Source organism: Euleptes europaea, chromosome 18 (assembly GCF_029931775.1).
Source record: "Euleptes europaea isolate rEulEur1 chromosome 18, rEulEur1.hap1, whole genome shotgun sequence".
NCBI classification, from domain to species: Eukaryota; Metazoa; Chordata; class Lepidosauria; order Squamata; family Sphaerodactylidae; genus Euleptes; species Euleptes europaea.
The window spans coordinates 22,625,143-22,647,428 of record NC_079329.1 but is presented as its reverse complement, the minus strand read 5'-3'; the positions used below and the strand labels follow the sequence as shown (position 1 = coordinate 22,647,428).

General features: G+C 50.4%; 1 protein-coding gene across 1 annotated transcript in view; it reads left to right on the top strand.

Moving 5' to 3' along the window:
• Positions 1 to 2,619: 2,619 nt before the first annotated feature.
• The window catches only part of LOC130489465 (G protein-activated inward rectifier potassium channel 1-like), a 33,570-nt gene continuing 13,903 nt past the window's right edge, over positions 2,620 to 22,286 (top strand). The window contains exon 1 of the mRNA XM_056863189.1: positions 2,620 to 3,280. Within this exon, the coding sequence (XP_056719167.1) occupies positions 2,630 to 3,280 (651 nt within the window). The 5' untranslated portion in view covers positions 2,620 to 2,629. The remainder of the gene's footprint in view (positions 3,281 to 22,286) is intronic.

Below are 22,286 nucleotides of genomic sequence, written 5' to 3'. Positions count from 1 at the left end.
TAAGCCCCCATGCAGAGGTTTGAGAATTGGGATGGGGGACATGAGCATCTAGAGAGCAGCAAATCCAAGGTAAAAACTTCCCATGCATAAATGGCCAGAGATAAAGGAGGTTCAAGCTCTCTTGAAAACCCTGTTTATTCCGTCGGGGGGGAGAATTCGCGCTCTCTGCACATGCTCAGAAGCGGATTGAGCCCGCAGCGCTGATGAATTTTAACGACCTCCCCAACAAATCCTTTCTTTCCAATCATCCGGCTGAAACGGGAGTTGCGTTCACACACGCGCGCACCCAGCTGCCGAGCAAGCGCCCCTCTCTGCCATCTGCTTAATATGCAGGAAAGGACGGGGGCGATCCACTCCCTTAATTCGAATTCCTTCCACTTCCCAATTGGTCTTTTATTAATGGAAGGTTTTGCCTTGGATTTGCCACTCTTTAGATGCACTTTCCCCCCATCCATATCCTCACAACTCAACAATAAGCCGCCATGCAGAGTTTTGAGAATCCAGATGGGGAAAAGGTGCATCTAGAGAGTGACAGATCCAATGAATAAAAATGGCCATTTATTAATGGAAGGTTTTGCCTTGGATTTGCCACTCTTTAGATGCACTTTCCCCCCATCCATATCCTCACAACTCAACAATAAGCCGCCATGCAGAGTTTTGAGAATCCAGATGGGGAAAACGTGCATCTAGAGAGTGGCAGATCCAATGCAAACCCTTGAGCCATTGTGCGGCTGCCTGGCGTGGCTCGCCGCCCCTGCTCCGCGGGGGAGCCCTTGCCTCCTCTCCGCGCTCCCTGACCGGGGAGGGGGGCCGCAGCCGAGCCAGGGGTCCGGCGGGAGGTCCCGTCTTCCCGAGGGGGGAGCCGATCCGGACCCAAAGAGACGACCCCCCCCCCAGCAAAAAGGGGCGGCTAGGCTGGCTCGCGAGAGGCAGCCGGCGGCCACGGGGCGGCGCTGCTGAGCCCCGCCGGGCGAACTCCGCTGGGCTAGTGTCGAGCCGGGCAGTTCGGCCGCCGCCTCCGGACCGCCAGGCAGCCTCCCGCCGCTGCCGGGAGCGCCTGGGCTGGGAAGGAAGACAGCGGGGGGGGGACGTTGGGGGGAGGGTCTCTGCCCCCTCCCCACAGCTGCCTGCAGCCCCCTAGCTCGCAGCGACTGCCAGGAGCGGCTTGGCAAGGCGGGAGAGCCCCCCAAGACCACCACCCCCGCCGGTCCTGGGGGCGATCCCCCCCTCCGTGCCCCGGGAAGGACCCGCCGAACCCCGCCTCTGCTGCCCCCGCCTGCAGCGGAGCCCGTCCAGGGCTGGGCTGAGTGGCCGGCGTTGGAGAGGGCTCCCCAGGCAGCCGCGGTCCAGGGCGCGCCGAAGCCGAGCCCTTCTCCTCCTTCGGGCTCCGGGCTCCAACCCCAAAGGGGTCCGATCCTCGTGCTTCGCCGCCGATCGCCGAGAGAGGTCCCTTCCAGCTGAGCTCTCCGGGTGGGTCCAGCTGGGATCATCTGACGCCCAAAGAGATTGCACCGGGTCGACCCCAAGGAATCTGACCCTCCTGCTCCAGCGCTGAACTCCAAGGGGGACCCTCCAGCCCTCCGGATCCAGAATCATCTGACGCCCAGATTGCCCCCACCGACCCAAAGGAATCTGATCTTCATGCTCCAGCACTGATCTCCAAGAGGGACCCTCCAGCCCAGCTCTCCGGATCCAGAATCATCTGACGCCCAGATTGCCCCCACCGACCCAAAGGAATCTGATCCCCCTGCTCCAGCACTGAACTCCAAGAGGGACCCTCCAGCCCAGCTCTCCAGACCCAAAATCATCTGACGCCCAGATTGCCCCCACCGACCCAAAGGAATCTGATCCTCCTGCTCCAGCACTGATCTCCAAGAGGGACCCTCCAGCCCAGCTCTCCAGATCCAGAATCATCTGACGCCCAGATTGCCCCCACCGACCCAAAGGAATCTGATCCTCCTGCTCCAGCAGTGATCTCCAAGAGGGACCCTCCAGCCCAGCTCTCCAGATCCAGAATCATCTGACGCCCAGATTGCCCCCACCGACCCAAAGGAATCTGATCTTCATGCTCCAGCACTGATCTCCAAGAGGGGAGACCCTCCAGCCCAGCATTCCGGGTCCAGGATCATCTGACACCCAAAGAGATTGCCCCAGCCAGCCAAAAGGAATCTGATCTTTGTGCTCCACCGCTGATCTCCAAGAGGGACCGCCTAGCCATGCTCTCAGGGTCCAGAATCATCTGACACCCGGATTGCAACAGCCAACCCAAAGGAATCCGATCCTCCTGCTCGACCACCACTGATCTCCAAGAGGGAACGTCCAGCCGAGTTCACCCAGTACGGAATCATCTGACAACCACAGTGTGTAGAAGAGGTCACCAGCTGAGGTTGGCTGTGCTACGTATGTGCCAGGACCAGTTGGCAATAAGCGGGCTCCGCAGGTCCTCCATGTGCCAGCACATGGTGTGCAGGAGAGACCACCCCATCCCATGCATGTTGCCAGCCTCTGATCGTGCATTAGTGAGCCAAGCGTTGTGACCCCGACAGACAACAACGATCATCGCAACAAGACCATCGGCGAGTCTCCGCTATCTGGTCCAGGCCAACCTGGTGAGCGCTTCCCCGCCAGGATGTCCGTGGTGCGAAGGAAATTCGGCGACGACTACCAGGCAGTGGTGGGCGCCTCAACCCGCCGGAAGCGCCAGCGCTTTGTGGACAAGAACGGGCGCTGCAACGTCCAGCATGGCAACCTGGGGAGCGAGAACAGCCGCTACATCTCCGACCTCTTCACCACCTTGGTGGACCTCAAGTGGCGCTGGAACCTGCTCATCTTCCTCTTGACCTACACCGTGGCGTGGCTGGTCATGGCCTCCATGTGGTGGGGCATCGCCTACATGCGCGGCGACCTGGACATGCACCGGGGCCCGGATCCAGGACACAACCCCTGCGTTGCCAACGTCTACAATTTCCCATCCGCCTTCCTCTTCTTCATTGAGACTGAGGCCACCATCGGGTACGGGCACCGCTACATCACTGAGCGCTGCCCGGAGGGCATCGTCCTGTTCCTCTTCCAGTCACTGCTGGGCTCCGTGGTGGACGCCTTCCTGATCGGGTGCATGTTCATCAAGATGTCCCAACCCAAGAAACGTGCTGAGACCCTCATGTTCAGCAGGGCGGCTGTCATCTCACAGCGGGACGGGAAGCTCTGCCTCATGTTCCGGGTGGGCAACCTGCGGAACAGCCACATGGTCTCAGCTCAGATCCGCTGTAAACTCATCAAGGTGAGTGAGAGGGTTCTCCTAGGGTGAAGGCTATCTCCTGCTCACAGCCATGGGGGTTGCTGCTGCCCGGTATCCCGACAATTAGGGAGTTCATAGAATCATAGAGTTAGAAGGGACCACCAGGGTCATCTAGTCCAACCCCCTGCACAATGCAGGAAATTCACAGCTACTTCCACACACACACACACACACACAGTGACCCCTACTCCATGCCCAGAAGATGGCCAAGATCCCCTCTCTCTCGTCATCTGCTTACGGTCATAGAATAGAGTTGAAAGTAGCTAACCTTGACTCCTATCCTGCCTCTGCCTTGAACCCATGTCTGAGGCCTGTTGGTCTCGGATCCCCTATCTATAAAATGGGAAATAGTTAAATTGTGGAACTTCCTGCCCCAGGATGTGGTGATGGCTGCCAACTTGGAAGGCCTTAAGAGGGGAGTGGACATGTTCGTGGAGGAGAGAGGTATTCATGGCTGCTAGTCTAAATGGATACTAGACATGATGCATCCCTGTTCTCTCCAGGATCAGAGGAGCATGCCTATTGTATTAGGTGCTTTGGAACACAGGCAGGGTAATGCTGCTGCAGTCGTCTTGTTTGTGGGCTTCCTAGAGCTACCTGGTTGGCCACTGTGTGAAAAGACTGCCAGACTTGATGGACCTTGGTCTGATCCAGCATGGCTTTTCTTATGTTCTTATGAAATTGAAGAACTGAATCATGGGGTTATTCTGAGGGCAAGAGTCATAAGAATTACAAAACATTCTGCAAATTAAGACTGATATGTAATTGATACTTATTAGTAGGCACCATGCAGAGAGAGAGAGAGAGAGCAGAGATTCCAAAGTGGATCAGTTGGTAGAATTGGGAGCTTCTGGCAGTTTTTCACTGCATCTGCATTCTACCATACATGTGCATAAATTTCCAGTCTTTGTTTTGGATATTTGATTTTTTAAAACATTCAGTAGACAATCCCATTCAAGTTCCCTTGGGAGCCATAGCCGCTGGATTTCGGTGATAGTTACATCCAGGTAAACACATTCAGGATCACGTTGTGAACAACTGTCGCCTTATCAAGGGGTCTTTAGAATCAGTTTGTTAAATAAAATACATCCCCCCCCAAAAAAAGAATGTTTACAAGCACATGTGAATTAGAATTTGAGGATCTTGCCCCACCCACCTACCCAAATTCATTTATGCTTATGTGCGCACATGCACATGGCTTAATCTGATGAAGAATGTGCAGTTTGAGGCTTAAAGCAGAGCACATTCCCACCACCGCTGAATAATCTCAGCCAGCACCTCACCTCACAACCATATCAGGGAGAAAGCAGCGGACGTCTCACCTGGAGCATGGATTCACCCCACCTGAGTTTTTGAAAGAGGTGTGCACACGAACACATGAAGCTGCTTTATACTGAATTAGACCCTTGGTCCATCAAAGTCAGTGTTGTCTACTCAGACCGGCAGCAGCTCTCCAGGGTCTCAGGCAGAGGTCTTTCACATCACCTACTTGCCTAGACCCTTTAGCTGGACATGCCAGGGATTGAACCTAGGACCCTCTGCATGCCAAGCAGAAGCTCTACCACTAAGCCATGGCCTCTCCTCAGCAGTTTGTGATATTTCCATTTAAAGAATGAGAGCTTCTTTTTAAGGCCAGATTTAAAGGCCAGCATTGTTTTTAAAAAACAGAAATATTCATTTATTATTTATTTAAGTCCTTTAGCCCCTTACTTTTCTCCCCAATGGGAATCCAAAGTGCCTTACATTATTCTCTTCTCCTCTGTTTTGTCCTCACAACAACCCTGTGAGGCAGGTTAGGCTGAGAGAGTGTGACTGGCCCAAGGTCACCCGGTGAGCTTCCGTGGCACGAGTGGACATTTGAACCTGGGTCTTCTAGATACCAGTCCGACACTCTTGACTGCTACACCACACTGGCATTTCCATTTAATTGGGCCATGATTCAGATTGCTACTGGCGCGCAAGGGGAGAAGAGGTTTAACCCTTGGGCAATTTCTCTGATCAAAACTCTTTCCAGGCTGTTATTAACCCTAGGAGTGAGACAAGGCAGGCATCTTGTTTCTTTTCCACCTCGGATAACGAGGGGAAACAGTTTTAGTGAAACTATGAAGGGGTTGAAAGGATAAACTCTTTGGGTTTTCTCGGGATGCTGTTGCAATAATTTAAATTGAGGTCCCACGTACCTGCTATTAAAAAAAAAAAAAAACACTGGCAAGATGGATTTGTGGATCTCCATCCCAATATCTGGTTTGGCCATGACTTTCTGATTTCTCCCTGTAGTTATTATGACTTTGGGCACGGCCTGGTGCTTAAAAGAAGGAGGAGAGTTGGTTTTTATATGCCTACTTTCTCTACCACTTAAGGGAGACTCAAACTGGCTTACAATCACCTTCCCCTCCCCACAACAGACACCCTGTGAGGTAGTGATAGAGTGACAATCAGCAATGTGTTTCCTCTCTGCAATGTAGCTTCGAAAATGGACCCCGATCTCCTGTTCCTCAAAAAGCTGGAAAAGGGACTCTTCTCTTAGGAGAACTCTTCTGCAGCCCAAAGGCCGCCGGCCAGGGGACAGCTGGGTGCCCTTGGGAAGCTTGCAAGGAGGGGAAGCTTGCAAGGAGGGCAAGGTGGGGCTGAGAGAGCTCCAAGAGAGCTGTGACTAGCCCAAGGCCACCCAGCTGGCTTCATGTGTAGGAGTGGGAAAACCAACCCAGTTCACCAGATTAAAGTCTGCCGCTCATGTGGAGGAGTGGGGGATCAACCCCGGTTCTCCAGATTAGACTCCACTGCTCCAAGCCACCACTCTTAACCACTACACCACACTGGCAGAACTGGCTTCAGGAAGGCGTTTGTTACAAATCAGTAAAACCTCACGAACTTCACAGTAACGGCTCTGATGCAAGTTAGATTATAGCCGTTTGCAGTTTGTAAAATGCACAGAATAATCCCAGCGGGGTAGTCGTGATTGCCTGTTGCAGGAAAAATAGACCACCGTCTCATGGCACCTTCAAGACTCACCGGAATTTCATTCCAGGACTAGAGCCCCACTTTCTCCGATGTTGCGAGCGGCTCATTGCAAAGGCAGTGAAAACCGCGTTACTCTTGCAGGAGTCGCGAGAGTCCTGTTTAGTTCAAATACACCTAGACTGCTGGGCTTCACGAGAGGGTTGTAGACATGACTGTGGTTTCTGAGAAAAAAACAGTGATTTTTCCAGTCATTTCTTTGAAGCCCCACCTGGAAATGCGGCACGCGCGCGCACCCAAAAAAGCAAGCAAAGAAGTTTGGCTGCAGAGGCACCCTTAACACACACGACCTGCTCCTTAGCTTTCTTTTAACCGATAGCTTTTGGTACTGTCGGTTTATAAAGTACCTGATTCTTCAGCTTCCTGCTCCTCAACGGATGGTTGATACTCTCAGCACTGACTTCGCTGGCCATCTGTTCAGCTGGAAAAATTTTCAGCCACAGCTGTACACAGTCATTCCCTCTGGATTCAATCTCTGCAAAGTAGCAAGAACAGTCAAGTTAACAGCCTGGCGGGGGGGGGGGACCCTAAAGCTTCTAGGGGTGGTCATTTTCAAAGACACTGAAGCTGTTTCTTTCAACCAGTACTGGTCATGGTTGGTAGTGGAGAGCACTCAGCACATGCTCAAAAGCATCCTGTTCTTTGCCATCCTTTCATTTGGACTAGGGTGCGGGCCTGTCATGAAAAGCAGTCTTCCCTACGGCTGGGCAAAGCACGACCAGGCCTATGTTAAGCTGGGAAGGAAGAGAGAGGAGAGGCCGCACTCCTAGGAACACTTTGCTGGAAGTAAGCCCCATTGAATGGGATTTACTTCCAAGTAAACCAGACTAAGCTTGAGAGCCAGCGTGGTGCAGTAGTTAACAGCGGTGGTTTGGAGCAGTGGAATCTAAACTGAAGAGCCGGGTTTGATTCCCCGCTCCTCCACATGAGCAGCAGACGCTAATCTGGTGAACCGGGTTGGTTTCCCCACTCCTCCACATGAAGCCAGCTGGGTGACCTTGGGCAAGTTACAGCTCTGTTAGAGCTCTCAGCCCCACCTACCTCACAGGGTGTCTGTTGTGGGGAGGGGAAGGGAAGGTGATTGTAAGCCGGTTCGATTCTCCCTTAAGTGGCAGAGAAAGTCGGCATATCGGGGAATCAAACCCGACTCTTCTTCTTCTTCCTTCTTCTTCTTGCTCTCACAGAGTAGCAGGAAGTTTGAAATGTAAGATCCGTCACATTATCCAGTTTTTCTCTCCTTCACGCGAACCATAATTCATTCATAAAATTCACCGACACGGATGGATGCTACAGCGGCCGCTGGTTTCTAAAAGGTCTGGATCAATTCATAAAGGTCCGCCTTTGGAATTTCACCATTCACATGCAGGATGCCTCTGATTACTGGATCCTGCAGTCCGATGACAGGCAATTGATCTTGCCCTCCTTGCAAGCTTCCCAAGGGCACCCAGCTGTCCCCTGGCCGGCAGCTTTTGGGCTGCAGAAGAGTTCTCCTACTTTTACGCTCCGTCTCTTTCCCAGCTTTTTGAGATCGGGGAGATCGGGGCCCATTTTCAAAGCTACATTGCAGAGAGGAAACACATTGCTGATTGTCACTCTATCAGTACTGCAGTGGTATGCCGTCTTCTTAAAATAATCCAAAAGGGTTATTTCCACATTCGCAAGAGCGATACAAAAGCAAGACTCTTCTTTCCGGAAAATCAACCGATGCAATTTGAAATGAACACATCAGTAAAAATTGGGGCCATTTTAAAACAACCTGTGATCTTTTCCAATACCTCAAATTCTAAGATATTTTACTCCTTGGGGATTTTGGAATCTTTCCAGCATCCAGCCAATCATATTTTAGCCGCAACCAATAAATACTGAATTAAGCCCAGACCTTTACCTTTGCATAAATGAATATAACAGTGCCTGAGATAGTAATCTATCATGACTCCTTTGAAATGAAATAATTTTTATTACAGTGTTGCCATTCTAAAAATACTTGATAAAACTATCCACCTATCATGACTCAAATAATCATGACCCAAAAAACCCAGGAAATTCTGGTTCATAGACATCTCCCCCACACGTGTATAAATTCCCATTCTTCCACAGCCTTTCCACTTTAAGTTTTTTTTAAAATCCAAATCCTGTAATCTTCTTTAGCCTCAAGAAATAACATTGCAGTAAGATTTTTTGTGTAGAAAAGACTGCTTGATTCTTTCAAATGTGACGACAGGCATTCTAATGGAGGTACAAAGTTCTCTTTTCCTTCACTGGCTGCTTTACTATATATATTGCACACAATCTTATAGATCTTGGAGAACTTTTCCTTTTGCCCCGTTTTCCTAATAATTTGGCCCTTGCAAGCTGTTGTTGCCTGGATCTGGATAGCCCAGCTAGCCCTGTCTTGTCACACCTCAGAAACTAAACAGGGTCGGCCCTGGTTAGTATTTGGATGGGAGACCTCCACGGAATACCAGGGTCGCTATGCAGAGGAAAGCAGCGGGAAACCACTCTGTTAGTCTCTTGCCTTGAAAACCCTACCAGGTTGTCATAAATAGGCTGCAACTGGGCAACACTTTATATACACACAAGCAGTTGTCACCCTCCTGAGATCTTCAACAAAGGAAGTCAGTGTGGTATAGCATTTAGAGCGCTGGGCGTGGACCGGAGAGACCACAGATGCATCCATACGTAGGTTGTGCTCCAGTCTGGCACTCAAACTGGAGTGGGGAGGTTAGCGCCTACATGACGTCATACACTACTCCAGGTTTTCTCCTGCCTTGCTCCGATCTTTCTCAAACTTGGTTTGATACAACCGTTTGGGAAAGATTGCAACCAGAGCACATTTGTACACCATGTGGATGGGTGTGTGCGCATTGCTGCCATGTTCTTAGGGAGCCAGCATGGTGTAGTGGTTAAGAGCGGTGGTTTGGAGCAGTAGAATCTGATCTGGAGAACCGGGTTTGATTCCCTACTCCTCCACATGAGTGGCAGACACTAATCTGGTGAACCGGATTTGTTTCCCTGCTCCTACACATGAAGCCAGCTGGGTGACCTTGGACTAGTCACAGCTCTCTCAGCCCCACCTACCTCACAGGGTGTCTGTTGTGGGGAAGGGAAGGTGACTGTAAGCCGGTTTGATTCTCTTTCTCTCCCTTAAGTGGTAGAGAAAGTTGGCATATAAAAACCAACTCTTCTTCTTTTTTCTTCTTTTTGGCCTTAGCCCTCACCCCCCCCCCGTCCGGGACTGCCACCCCCCCTCCCCAACACACCACCTGAGGGCTTTTGGGGGGCTTATTTTAAAAAATAGTAATTGCTGCAGCTTTTTAGCACTCCACCAGTCATTGACTTAAAAAAAATAAAAGCCCCAAATAGCTCTCTAGTGGTGCTGGGGGGGATTGAGCCCACAAGGGGGTTGAGTTAAGCAAGTTCAAAGCAAGCTTCCATGTAGATGCTCCGTCCCAGAGGTCTTTGCTGCAGCAGTGAGACCTCCACAGAGAATAGCCGCCATTGGAAGCAGCCCTTGGTTTGAATCACCAGTTGCTATAATGAAGCTCGCTAGGGTAACTTTGGATCAGGGGGGCACTCTTTCTCTCAGCCAAACATAGCTCATGTGTGTGTGTTAAGTGCCGTCAAGTGGCTTCCAACTCGTGGCGACTCTATGAATCAATGTCCTCCAAAACGTCCTCTCCTTAACAGCCTTGCTCAGCTCTTGCTGAGGGCCGTGGCTTCCTTTATAGAGTCAATCCATCTCTTGTTGGGGTCTTCCTCTTTTCCTGCTGCCTTCGACCTCCTGTCATCTCAGAATGCGACCAAAGTATAGCAGCTTCAGTTTAGTCGTTTTAACTTCTAGGGACAGTTCAGGCTTGATTTGATCTATAACCCACTGATTTGTGGGGTGGGGGGTTTGCTGTCCACACGGTATCTGTAAAACTCTCCTCCAACACCACATTTCAAAGGCATCTGCTTTTCTTCCCGTCACCTTTCTTCATTGTCCATACAGGCTTCCTTGGGAGGTGGTAAGCTCTCCTTCCCTGGAGGTTTTTAAGCAGAGGCTAGATGGCCATCTGTCAGCAATGCTGATTCTATGACCTTAGGCAGATCACGAGAGGGAGGGCATCTTGGCCATCTTCTGGGCATGGAGTAGGGGTCGCTGGGGGGATGGGGGGGGAAGTAGTTGTGAAATGTGCAGGGTGTTGGACTAGATGACCCTGGTGGTCCCTTCCAACTCTATGATTCTATTATTCTCTAGTATTAGGGAATGCTATGGCACGAGTTAACTTGATCTTGGTGGCCAGTGACACATCCTAACACATCAGAATCTTTCCAAGCTCCTTCATGGCTGCCCTTCCCAGTCTGAATCTTCCTTTGATCTCTGGGTCGCAGTCTCTCTTTTCAGAGGAAGGCTAGGATATAAATCAGGAAAAATTGCGCCTTTTCTCCTAAACAGCATGTATACCAGCAGTCTCCATTCACACTCGCTCATTATAAAACCCTTAAATTTTTTAGGAGCTATTTTCCCCCATTTATTAAACTCTGCGACAGACCCATCAGGGCCGAAACCCCTCACGTACTGTACATCTGTTTTTAAAAAAAAGAGTCGGCTGGACGCACAGAAGACTGAAATTCACCCTCAAGTTTTGGAAAAGAGTACATTAAGAACCTGCCGCTGCTGCTCTAACTCCTTCTGTTCAGACCGTTTAAACTACTCTAAGGGGACCCTCCAAAATATAACTGATATTGTTCATTGCAATGTCCTTTGTCAAGAAACTCACGGAGCAAATTATCATACTTGACAAGAATAATGATCAACAGGGTCTTTTTCTCTTAAGCAGTCTTCAGCATGCATTCTCTGCAGCATTTATTTAGAGAAAAAGAGTTGGTTTTTAAATGCCGACTTTCTCTACTTTGTGAGCCTCAAACCGGCTTACAATCCCCTTCCCTCCCCCTCCCCTTAACAGATACCCTGTAAGGTAGGTGAGGCTGAGAAGCTCGAAGAGAGCTGAGACTAGAGATGGGAAGGCCTGGAAAAAAACCGGAAAAATTGGGGGAAAACCAGGTTGTTTTCCGTTTTTTTCCAAAGCTGTTTTTTCCCGTGTGTACGAGTGGGGAAACAAATCCAGTTCACCGGATTAGCCTCCGCCGCTCATGTGCCAGCATGGTGTAGTGATTAAGAGTGGTGGTTTGGAGCAATGGAGTCTAATCTGGAGAACTGGGCTTGATTCCCCACTCTTACACATGAGCAGCGGATGCTAATCTGGGGAACTGGATTTGTTTCTCCACTCCTACATATGAAGCCAGCTGGGTGACCTTGGGCTAGTCACAGCTCTCTCAGCGCCACCTACCTCACAGGGTGTCTGTTGTGGGGAGGGGAAGGGAAGGTGATTGTAAGCCGGTTTGATTCTTCCTTAAGTGGGAGAGAAAGTTGGCATATAAAAACCAGCTCTTCTTCTCCTTCACGTGGAGGAGTGGGGAATCAAACCCGGTTCTCCAGATCAGAGTCCCCAGTTCCAACTGGCCCATGCAGTCCTCCAGCGAGCTTCCATGGCAGAGTATGGGATTCGATCCTGGGTCTCTCAGACACTCTAACCAGCACACCACACTAGTCTGCTTATTCTGATTCCGAGGTCCATTCATTCTGGGAGGGGGTTGACATTTGGGGGGGAAAGGGTGGCCAGCCATCCCTGGTTGCTTTTGGCAAGCGCTTTCCCCTGCTGCAGCCCAGCCTCAGAGTAGGAAGCGCCGCAAGCTGTCTCTCGCCTCTCTCGGCTGTGTCTTCGCAAGTTCCTGCATCCGCAGAACAAGCCGTTCTCCGACATGGGCCCAGATCCAACCTGAGCACTTTGACTATCAAAGGCAATCCCCGGCTGGGCCACTGAGCTCTGGCTTTTGTCAGATCACACCAGCCGAGAGGTGCGCAGGGGGTGTTGGGCCACCTTTGACGGGACCCCTCCACACGGCTTCCTTGAAGGTCACAGACCAGGCAGGGTGCGTTTGTGCGCAGTTTGTGCACTGCTGCAGTTTGCTGCAGCCTCGATTTGGCAAACTCTTCGGGTGTTGATTTTTTTTTTAGAAGTCAAGTTTGTAGCTTCTACGGCAGCAAGGCAAACTTGACAATCTGTGCCCGGTCTTCCGTGTCATTTCGGTAATCACGAGGGTCCGGTGTTTAGTGTGGCTCATATCTCCAGGGCTGCTGGAAGTGGAGAGGACACCCAGAATCCTGGGGGTCATCTTAGGGGTTCCATGAACCTGGGCAAGTCAGTGAGGTTTACATTAGGTATGAAGGTGACAATTGTGCTAAGAAAAGTGGAAGGCAGCAGCAAAAGAGGAAGACCCAACATGAGACGGATTGACTCTATAAAGCAGTGGTTCCCAAAGTGGGCAGTACCACCCCCTGGGGGGCGGTGGGATTACCTAGGGGGCACTAAGAGGCAAGAGGGCAGTGGGGGGGGGCGCTAGAGGTGGGGCCCTTCAACTGTGTTGTTCACTAATTTACAATAGATCAAGCTATGGCACCATGCTGTCAAATTTGGTGGAAACTATCAGAATTTTTTTTCCAGACTTTGAAGAGCTGGTACCACTGGATCAAGTTCATCAGTTTTGTTGAATAATTTTCAACTAAAACGTTTTAATTTGATTTTGAAAAGATGTGCAATTAATGGTTACTGTTTTGAAATTTTATTGTTATTATCTTCTTTCGTGAGTCATGCAAACCCCTATTTTGAATAATACTCTTTATAGGATAGGGTAGGGGCGCTGGGGTTGAGTTTGTGGAACCGAGGGGCCTCCCGAAAAGTATGGGAACCACTACTATAAAGGAAGTCATGGCCCTCAATTTGCAAGACTTGAGCAAGGCTGTTAAAGATAGGACGTTTTGGAGGTAGGGTTACCAGGTCCCTCTTCGCCACTGGCGGGAGATCTTTGGGGCGGAGCCTGGGCGGGGTTTGGGGAGGGGAGGGACTTCAATGCCATAGAGTCCAATTGCCAAAGCAGCCATTTTTCTCCAGGTGAACTGATCTCTATCGGCTGGAGATCAGTTGAATTAGCAGGAGATCTCCTGCTACTACCTGGCAGTTGGCAACCCTATTTGGAGGACATTGATTTACAGGGTCACCATGAGTCAGAAGCGACTTGACGACAAGGAACACAGAAACACATGAAGGTGTCTAGGGCTGTCCCCGCTCCACACAAAACAGTGACTACGTGCATCGAAAGGTACGAAGGTGTCTAGTAGCCTGGAGGCAGATAATTGGCGGTGGTGAAAAGTGCCATCCAGTCACAGCTGACTTATGACAACCCCACAGTTTTCTCAAGGGAACCCCAGGCCAGTTATATCCCCTCTCGCACCCTGACCTACCTCACAGGACTGTTGTGAGGCTGAAATGTGACAGCTGGGGAACCATGCAGCCCTGAGCTGGGATTTAAACAACACTGAATTATGTTGGGGGGGGGGAATACATCCCCTCGGGACACCCCCTCTGTCAGACCTTATTCTCGCGCTTCTAGTCGCAGCATCAACAACACCTCACATGACACGTTTCTCTTCTCTGCTGTAAAGGATATTCATTTGCTCTGTGATAATCTGCTGTGCGCTGAACTACATGCAAAGAGCGTTTGTGATTTCGGTGAAAGTTATATTAGCAAAACATTAGACCTCTTTAGATGTTTACAACCATGCACCATAAAAGCCTATCAACCACAAAAATGACAGAAGTATACACTGCCCACTGTCCTCCTGATACCTGCGGTCACCATGTTGTGTTACTATGCGCGTACAATGTTAGGGGCCCTGACCTGGATGGCCCAGGCTAGCCTGATCTCAGAAGCTAAGCAGGGTCAGCCCTGGTTAGTACTTGGATGGGAGACCACCAAGGAAGACCACGATTGCTGTGCAGAGGGAGGCACTGGCAAACCACCTCTGTTAGTCTCTTGCCTTGAAAGCCATGCTGGGTTGTCATAAGTCGGCTGCAACTTGGCGGCACTTCACACACACACACACACATAATTTTAGGGAGTTATAATTCCTCTGTATACTGCGGTCAACATAATTTTAAGCATGTGTATGTGTTATGTGCCGTCAAAGCGTTTCAAACTTACAACGACCTTATTAATTAATGACCTCCAAAATATCCTGTCAGTAACATCCTTGCTCTGGTCTTGCAAACTGAGGGCCGTGGCTTGCTTTATGGAGTCAATCAATTATCTCATATTGAGTCTTCCTCTTTTCCTGCTGCCTTCCACTTTTCCTAGCATTATTGTCTTTTCCAGTGACTCTTGTCTTCTCACAATGTGACGAAAGTACGATAGCCTCAGTTTCATAATTTTAGCCTCTAGGGAGAACTCAGGGTTGATTTAATCTAGAACCCACTTATTTGTGTTTTTGGCGATCCATGGTATCCGTAAGATTCTCCTCCAACACCACCTTTCAAATGGATCAGTTTTCTCCCTGCCAGCTTTCTTCATTGTCCAATTTTCCCACCCGTATATATTAACAGCAAATAACATAGTATGGATTATCCTGATCCTGGTCTCCAAGGACACGTCCAAGTGTGACTTATTTTTGTCTACAATTAATATGCTATGTCAAGAGCCCCGTGGCGCAGAGTGGTAAGCTGCAGTACTGCAGTCCAAGCTCTGCTCACGACCTGAGTTCGATCCCGACGGAAGTCGGTTTCAGGTAGCCGGCTCAAGGTTGACTCAGCCTTCCATCCTTCCGAAGTCGGTCAAATGAGTACCCAGCTTGCTGGGGGTAAAGGGAAGATGACTAGGGAAGGCTCTGGCAAACCACCCCATAAACAAAGTCTGCCTAATAAACGTCGGGATGTGACATCACCCCACGGGTCAGGAATGACCCGGCGCTTAAACAGGGGACCCTTACCTACCTTACCTAATATGCTATAGTGAGTATGATAATAATCATTCAGTATTATCAAGTTTAACTGGCTGTTCGAATATGTCACTCGAACTACTGTGTGAGTTCACAAGAGCATCTGTGCAAATAGTACATCGGTTCACTACAAATCCGTGCTTTCTATTTCCAACATTTATTTTGTCATACCTCACAGATAACCTAAAAACTAAGATTCATGGGCTCAAGCCGCACAGGGTACAGCAGATTGCAGCTGTCTCCAAGACTTATCCTCGCCATTTTATTTGTAAACGAGCACTTATACTTTATAATTTCATAAATGTTCCAATTTTATATACTAATTAAGATACAGATGAGTATTTATAGTGTCCAAGCAGTAAAATAAGGCTTGGGTTGCTAAGTATGGCATATGTTTCAATTTCCCCCCCAATTACTATTTTGTGAACAACAACAAAATCGCCAGGATTTTTCCCCGTGGCTACAATAATTCCAGAATCATAGAATCAGAGTTGGAAGGGACCACTAGGGACATCTAGTCCAACCCCCTGCACAATGCAGGAAATTCACAACTACTTCCCTCCACACACCCAGCGACCTCTACTCCTTGCCCTGAAGATGGCAAAAAAAAAAAAAAAAACAACCCTCCAGGATCCCTGGCCAATCTGGCCTGGAGAAAAATTGCTTCCTTACCCCAAAGTGGCAATCGGCACTACCCTGGGCATGCAAGAAGGGCCATGAGAGCCAAACACTGATGCAAACCTTCCTGCCCTCCCTCTCATGATCTGCCTAAGGTCACAGAATCAGCATTGCTGACAGATGGCCATCTAGCCTCTGCTTAAAAACCTCCGAAGATGGAGAGCCTACCACCTCCCGAGGAAGCCTGTTCCACTGAGGAAACGCTCGAACTGTTAGGAAGTTCTTCCTAATGTTTAGCTGGAAACTCTTTCGATTTAACTTCAACCCATTGGTTATGGTCCGACCTTCTGGGGCAAAAGAAAACTATTAGTCCCTGCATGCCTCCTATTTAAAGAAAGGCCTCAGAAACCCATGCAGAAAAACCCCTCAGCCTCAGGTCTGGTTTGACCCTCTTGGGCATCTCTGATTCTACAAATTGGAGGGCAAGGCCGGAAAAGCAGCCTCTCCCACTGACAAGATCTGGAAAAGGACAGCCAAAGAGAAGCGCAGGGCAGCCCGGGCAACAGTTACAGGCTGAGCTTAATGTTAAGGCTGCTTGTGGTCTCCCTATCCAAGGAAAGGCGACTGGCACATGTTCAGATGACCACGCAGGGAGGGGCCGTGGCTCAGTGGTAGAGCATCTGCTTGGCATGCAGAAGGTCCCAAGTTCAATCCCTGGCATCTCCAGTTAAAGGGACCAGGCAAGTAGGTGATGCAAAAGACCTCTGCTTGAGACCCGGAGAGCTGCTGCCGGTCTGAGTAGACAACACTGACTTTGATGGATCAAGGGTCTGATTCAGTAGAAGGCAGCTTCATGTGTTCACAGAGGCACAGAGCAGAAAATCCCAGGTGAATAGGATTGCCATCTGGCAGCTGGAGATCTCCCACAATTACAACTGATCTCCCAGGGGAAAAGATCAGTTCATAGGGTTGCCTCTTCGCCGCCAGCGGGAGGTTTTTGGGGCGGAGCCTGAGGAGGGCAGGGTTTGGAGAGGGGAGGGGCTTCAATGCCATAGAGTCCAGTTGGCAAAGCAGCCCTTTTCTCCAGCTGAACTGATCTCTTATTGGCTGGAGATCAGTTGTAATAGCAGGAGGTCGCCAGCTAGTACCTGGAAGATGGCAACCCTATCAGTTCATCTAGAGAAAATGACCGCTTTGGAAGGCGGACACTAGGGCATTATACCTCACTGAAGTCCCTCCCCAAACCTCCTCAGGCTCCACCCCAAAAATCTCCAGGTATTTCCCATCCTAGAGCTGGCAACCCCACAGGCATGCCTGGGCCTTGTCCCTTCCCTTTGCAGAAACGAGGAAGCCTCCCGGAAGAGAGGGAGAGAGGTGCCCCACACGTGCGCAGGCACACGCATCTGCGCCTCTCTCCCTTCCCAACTCAGCTGCCAGCCAACAACGCCCAGCCGCTCCTCTCCCACACCTGATTAGCAGAGCCGAAGCCTCGACCACGTTTCTCTGCCGAGCTATGCAGGGAGATTAGGCTTATCACGCTGCCGGATTCCAGCGGCTCAGCTCCCCTTCGGAGCACCCCTGGGACGAGCCAGGCATCTGCATGCTTTGGGTGGGAACACTTTCCCCCCATAAGCTGGCTCGGGGCGGAGCTCCCCAGCTCACCCCCTACTTTTTGCTGCTGGGGCAGGCTGGGGAATGGGGAGGGATTGTGGCTCAGTGGTAGAGAATCTGTTTGGCATGCAGAAGGTCCCAGGTTCAATCCCCAGCATCTCCAGTTGAAAGGGACCAGGCAAGTAGGTGATGTGGAAAACCTCTATCTGAGACCCTGGACAACTACTGCAGGTCAGACTTTGAGCGCATGAGCATATGAAGCTGCCTTCTACTGAATCAGACCCTTGGTCCATCAAAGTCAGTACTGTCTACTCAGACCGGCAGCTGCTCTCCAGGGTCTCAGGCAGGGGTCTTTCCCATCGCCTACCTGCCCAGTCCCTTTAACTGGAGATTCCGGGGATTGAACCTGGACCTTCTGCATACCAAGCAGATGCTCTGCCACTGAGCCACAGCCCCAAGGGTCTCATTCAGTATATGGCAGCTTCACATGTTCAAGACGGTAGCATTGCACAGTTAGATGCGGGAGGGAAGAGTCTACCACTTTGCAATGCTTCTCCTTGTGCGAAGGGTTTCCTGCAAGCAGAAATCTATCACCTCAGGAAGAAAAGCCTTTGGCCATTCTGCTGGTTTCCTGGTTGTAGGAAGTTCTTAGCACTTAGAAGCCTCTGCAATGTCATTTTCCCCTCACACCTGTAGACAACATCGGAGTCCCCAGCCTCCAGGTGCAGGCCAGTGCATCAGGATCAGGACTAGTTGGGACAGCCCCCCAAAAGGGTGCAGGTACTTAGTATGGGTGCATGCCATCACAAAATCCCTGCTTGTAATTTATGCAGGGTGACCTTGGGCTAGTCACAGCTCTCTTCACGCTCCCTCAGCCTCACCTACCTCACAGGGTGTCTGTTGTGGGGAGGGGAAGGGAAGGTGATTGTAGGCCGGTTTGATTCTTCCTTAAGTGGTAGAGAAAGGCAGCATATCAAAACCAACTCTTCTTCTTCTTCTTCTTCAATGCCACCCCCCCTTTAAAATATAGTCTTTCATGCAGCCTTTGGCTGAATCTCTCAGACCTCCATCCTAAGGGACACCATTTTATAGTCCAGGAGAGGTTCAGGCTTCACAACAATAGCCTGGGTGCTCCATTTTAATACAGCAAAACAAATGATTTGTATGCACTTGTAATCCCTTGCCCTGATCACAAGCTATATGTCCAGGTTAGATAATGATAGCACCAATCAGCTGTATAGAGAGAAGATTGGGGGGGGGGGCTGATTTAGCTCTTCCCCAAACAGCTACTGCTGTTTTATTAATGGGGGGGGGGGAGGCTAGGGAGGCTCTGAATCTAGATCCAGGGAAGCCCCCCTCCCGCACGCCATTTGTGCTTTTACAACCAGCCAGTGATATAAGTGCAGAAGGCTCCTCTCTGGATTTCCACAGAAATAAGAAAATTGTTCATGCCGCTTGGAGATTATTTGAATTAAAGAGGCTTCTCCCCCACCCCATCTTTTGAAGCAAAAAAAAGAGCTGTTATGTGCATCCATTACAAAAAGATTGAGACGCAAAAAGGATTCTTTCCTACCGTCACTAGTGAAAGCATGCACAGAAAGCCTGTATAATAAATAAAATAACAAGATGCCTGCAGGCAGTGATTTTGGCTGGCAAATTCTAATGCAGAGAACCTTCCCCTGCCCCAGGCTATAAACAGACTGTGCAAGAATCTCTTTCTTTCTTCCCTCCCCCCCTATATGTCACACACACACAGACCTTGATAAATCCTCCGGCCCGCCTCTATCTCTCACCTCTTATATCACCTGTCTCCTGATTCTCTCACGTGCACGTGTGCACTGAAAGATTGGCTGGCAGCCACCATATACATACAGCCCATTCCTGAGCTTGGGGGCCGAATGGGCTTAGGAAGCCCCCTGCGCCAGCGTCCGTGCCACTTGCACGTGCAAACTGGCATGGACGCCGGCGTTGTGCTACTTGCGCCGCCCATTGGATTGCAGCGGCAAAGCGGCCCGCGGACACCGGCTTGGCCTCCCACCGGCGTCCTGCGCCAACGTCCTGGGAGGCGCTCTTGGGGGAATCCTTTTCAACCCAGGATGCCACAATGGGGCAGCTGTTCCCAGCCAGCTTGCTGCTGCCACCATGGTTGGGGGGGGTGCATTTTGGTGCCCCCTGTGTGGAAACAGCCTCTGTCTCTTTCTACCACCTCTCTAATTTTGGCTCCCTCCTCTCCAGCTGATGCAGGCTGTTTGGAGCAAAGCTTCGCTGGTGTCCGAGGGGACGTCATTTATCGTAAAAGTCCAAACCCTATTAAATAAGCACCTCTGGAGAATCTGCAGTGGCCTCCGTTCCCCGACTTCTGCTAAATGTTCTTCCGTTTTAGGACAAAGATCCTGGAAATAGATTAAACGGTGCAAAATAAGTTGTCGGAGTAAAGGCAGCTGGGACCGTGGGTGTGACTTTCAGGCAGATTCGGGCCTCGGTACAAGCTCCGAGTCCTCCCTGAGGAGGGCAGCTGTGATCTCATTCTTGGGCTTGGCGATGCGTCAAGAGTGTGCAGACATATGTCAAGTCAGCCCGCAGTGGCTGCATCAGCTGTTTGTCTGAACGGCTGCCTGTGCTGATTCCTTCCTCGTTCCTTATACCCTCCTTTCCCTCCCTTTGGCTCCTTCTCCTGGTTGCCATGTCCCTGACTTGTCCTTTCCCTCACCCTTGGCTCAGAAGGGTTTTTGTGATTCCTCAGGGCTGAGCTATGCGCAATTTATTTCCTGGAGCATCTCTGTCTCCCCGAAGGGACCCCAAAGCGGCTTACAGAAAATTCCACACAAAGCCATTTAAACAAGTAAAGGAAAACACAAACTTCTCTGGGTGGTTCCAGGCTGCCTACCACAGGCCCCAGAGTACTTTGGCTCCTGTCCTGGAGCCTATACCTCTGGCCTCACCCATCCTAAAAGAGTCAGCATGCTGTAGTGGTTAAGAGAGGTGGTTTGGAGCGGCGGACTCTGATCTGGAGAACCGGGTTTGATTCCCCACTCCCCCACATGAGCGGCGGAGGCTAATCTGGTGAACTGGATTTGTTTCCCCACTCCTACACACGAAGCCAGCTGGGTGACCTTGGGCTAGTCACAGCTCTCTTAGAGCTCTCTCAGACCCACCTGCCCAAGGTGTCTGTTGTGGGGAGGGGAAGGGAAGGTGATTGTAAGCCGGTTTAAGTCTCCCTTAAGTGGTAGAGAAAGTTGGCATATAAAACCCAACTCTTCGTCTTCGTCTTTGTTGTCGTCTTCCTCTTCTTGCCTGGAAGGAGAAAATGACAAACTTGGCCCAGATGGAACTCAGCTCCTACTAACTTGCTACCCATAAACCAGCAAAATCCTCCTCACGTCCTTCCCTGCCAGTATAATGATGAGTTGCAAGTCAGCTACCCCCAACATTTTCTTTTCTTTTTTAGCCCTTTCCCCCTCAGGCAGTTCTCCTGCTCAAAAATCAACACCTCCTCCCCTGAAGCTGCTTTTTCCCCACTGCCTTGCTGGGTGGGGAATGATACATTGATTTCTGCAGAGTTTGGTTTTTTTAACACAATGAGAGCCAGCATGGTGTGGTGATTAAGGGCAGTAGACTCTAATCTGGAGAACCAGGTTTGATTCCCCACTCCTCCACATGAATGGTGGACTCTAATCTGATGAACTGGGTTGGTTTCCCCACTCCTGGCATATGGTGTTGTGGTTTGGAGCGATGGACTCTGATCTGGAGAGCCGGGTTTGATTCCCCATTCCTCCACATGAGTGGCGAAGGCTAATCTGGTGAACTGGATTGGTTTCCCCGCTCCTACACATGAAGCCAGCTGGGTGACCTTGGGCCAGTCGCACTCTCTCAGCCCCACCTACCTCACAGGGTGTCTGTTGTGGGGAGGGGAAGGCGATCATAAGCTGGTTTGAGTCTCCCTTAAGTGGTAGAGAAAGTCAGCATATAAAAACCAACTCTTCTTCTCCTCCACATGAAGCCTGCTGGGTGATCTTGGGCCAGTCACAGTTCTCTCCGAATTCCTCTCAGCCCCACCTACCTCACCGAATGTCTGTTGTGGGGAGAGGAAGGGAAGGTGATTGTCAGCCGGTTTGATTCTCTTTAAAAGGTATAGAAAGTCGGCATATAAAAACCAACTCTTCTTCTTCTTGCTCCTCAGTTCCTGACCCCATTTTGTGCCTCCGGGTAGCAACAATCTCACATCTGGGAAGCACCTGTTGGGTGACCATTGGTGCACTGGAGCGCTAACCAGGAGTTTGGATAAATGGGAAGATTTACAATAACCACATGGCTCAGTGTGTCACGATGGTGGCAATGTCGCATTAAGACATGATGCTGTTTCTAGAAATTACTTTCATCGGTATCTTCCCCATTCCCAAGTCTGGTGAACAGGCTAGGAACTCAACTTGTCCTTCTTTCTGCAGCTTGTAGAGAGGAGGGTTTCTCCGGCAGTCGAGCTGTAATGAGGCATGCTGTCTCGGACCGCTTTTGAAAGGCCCTCAGCCATCATTCTTAGCCGCTCTCATCAGCCACCGGGAAACCAGTCCCCTCAAATAAATAAATAAGTCGACGAAATTGCCCTGTGGCTATTGGAGCTCACAACGTCACTTTGGGTTAGCAGACGACCCGCAGCATCATTTCGCAAAGGAACCGGAATTGACATCTTCGTTAATAAAGATGACATAGCCAAACCGTGACCCAGGCGGGGGAAACGCATGTCTGATTCGATAGAGGCCAGCGTGGCGCATGGGTGCTTTTGTGGCGGAGCGAAGCAGAGAGGCCATTTATGCACGGGAGGTTTCGCCTTGGATTTACCGCTCTCTAGATGCACATTTTCCCCATCTG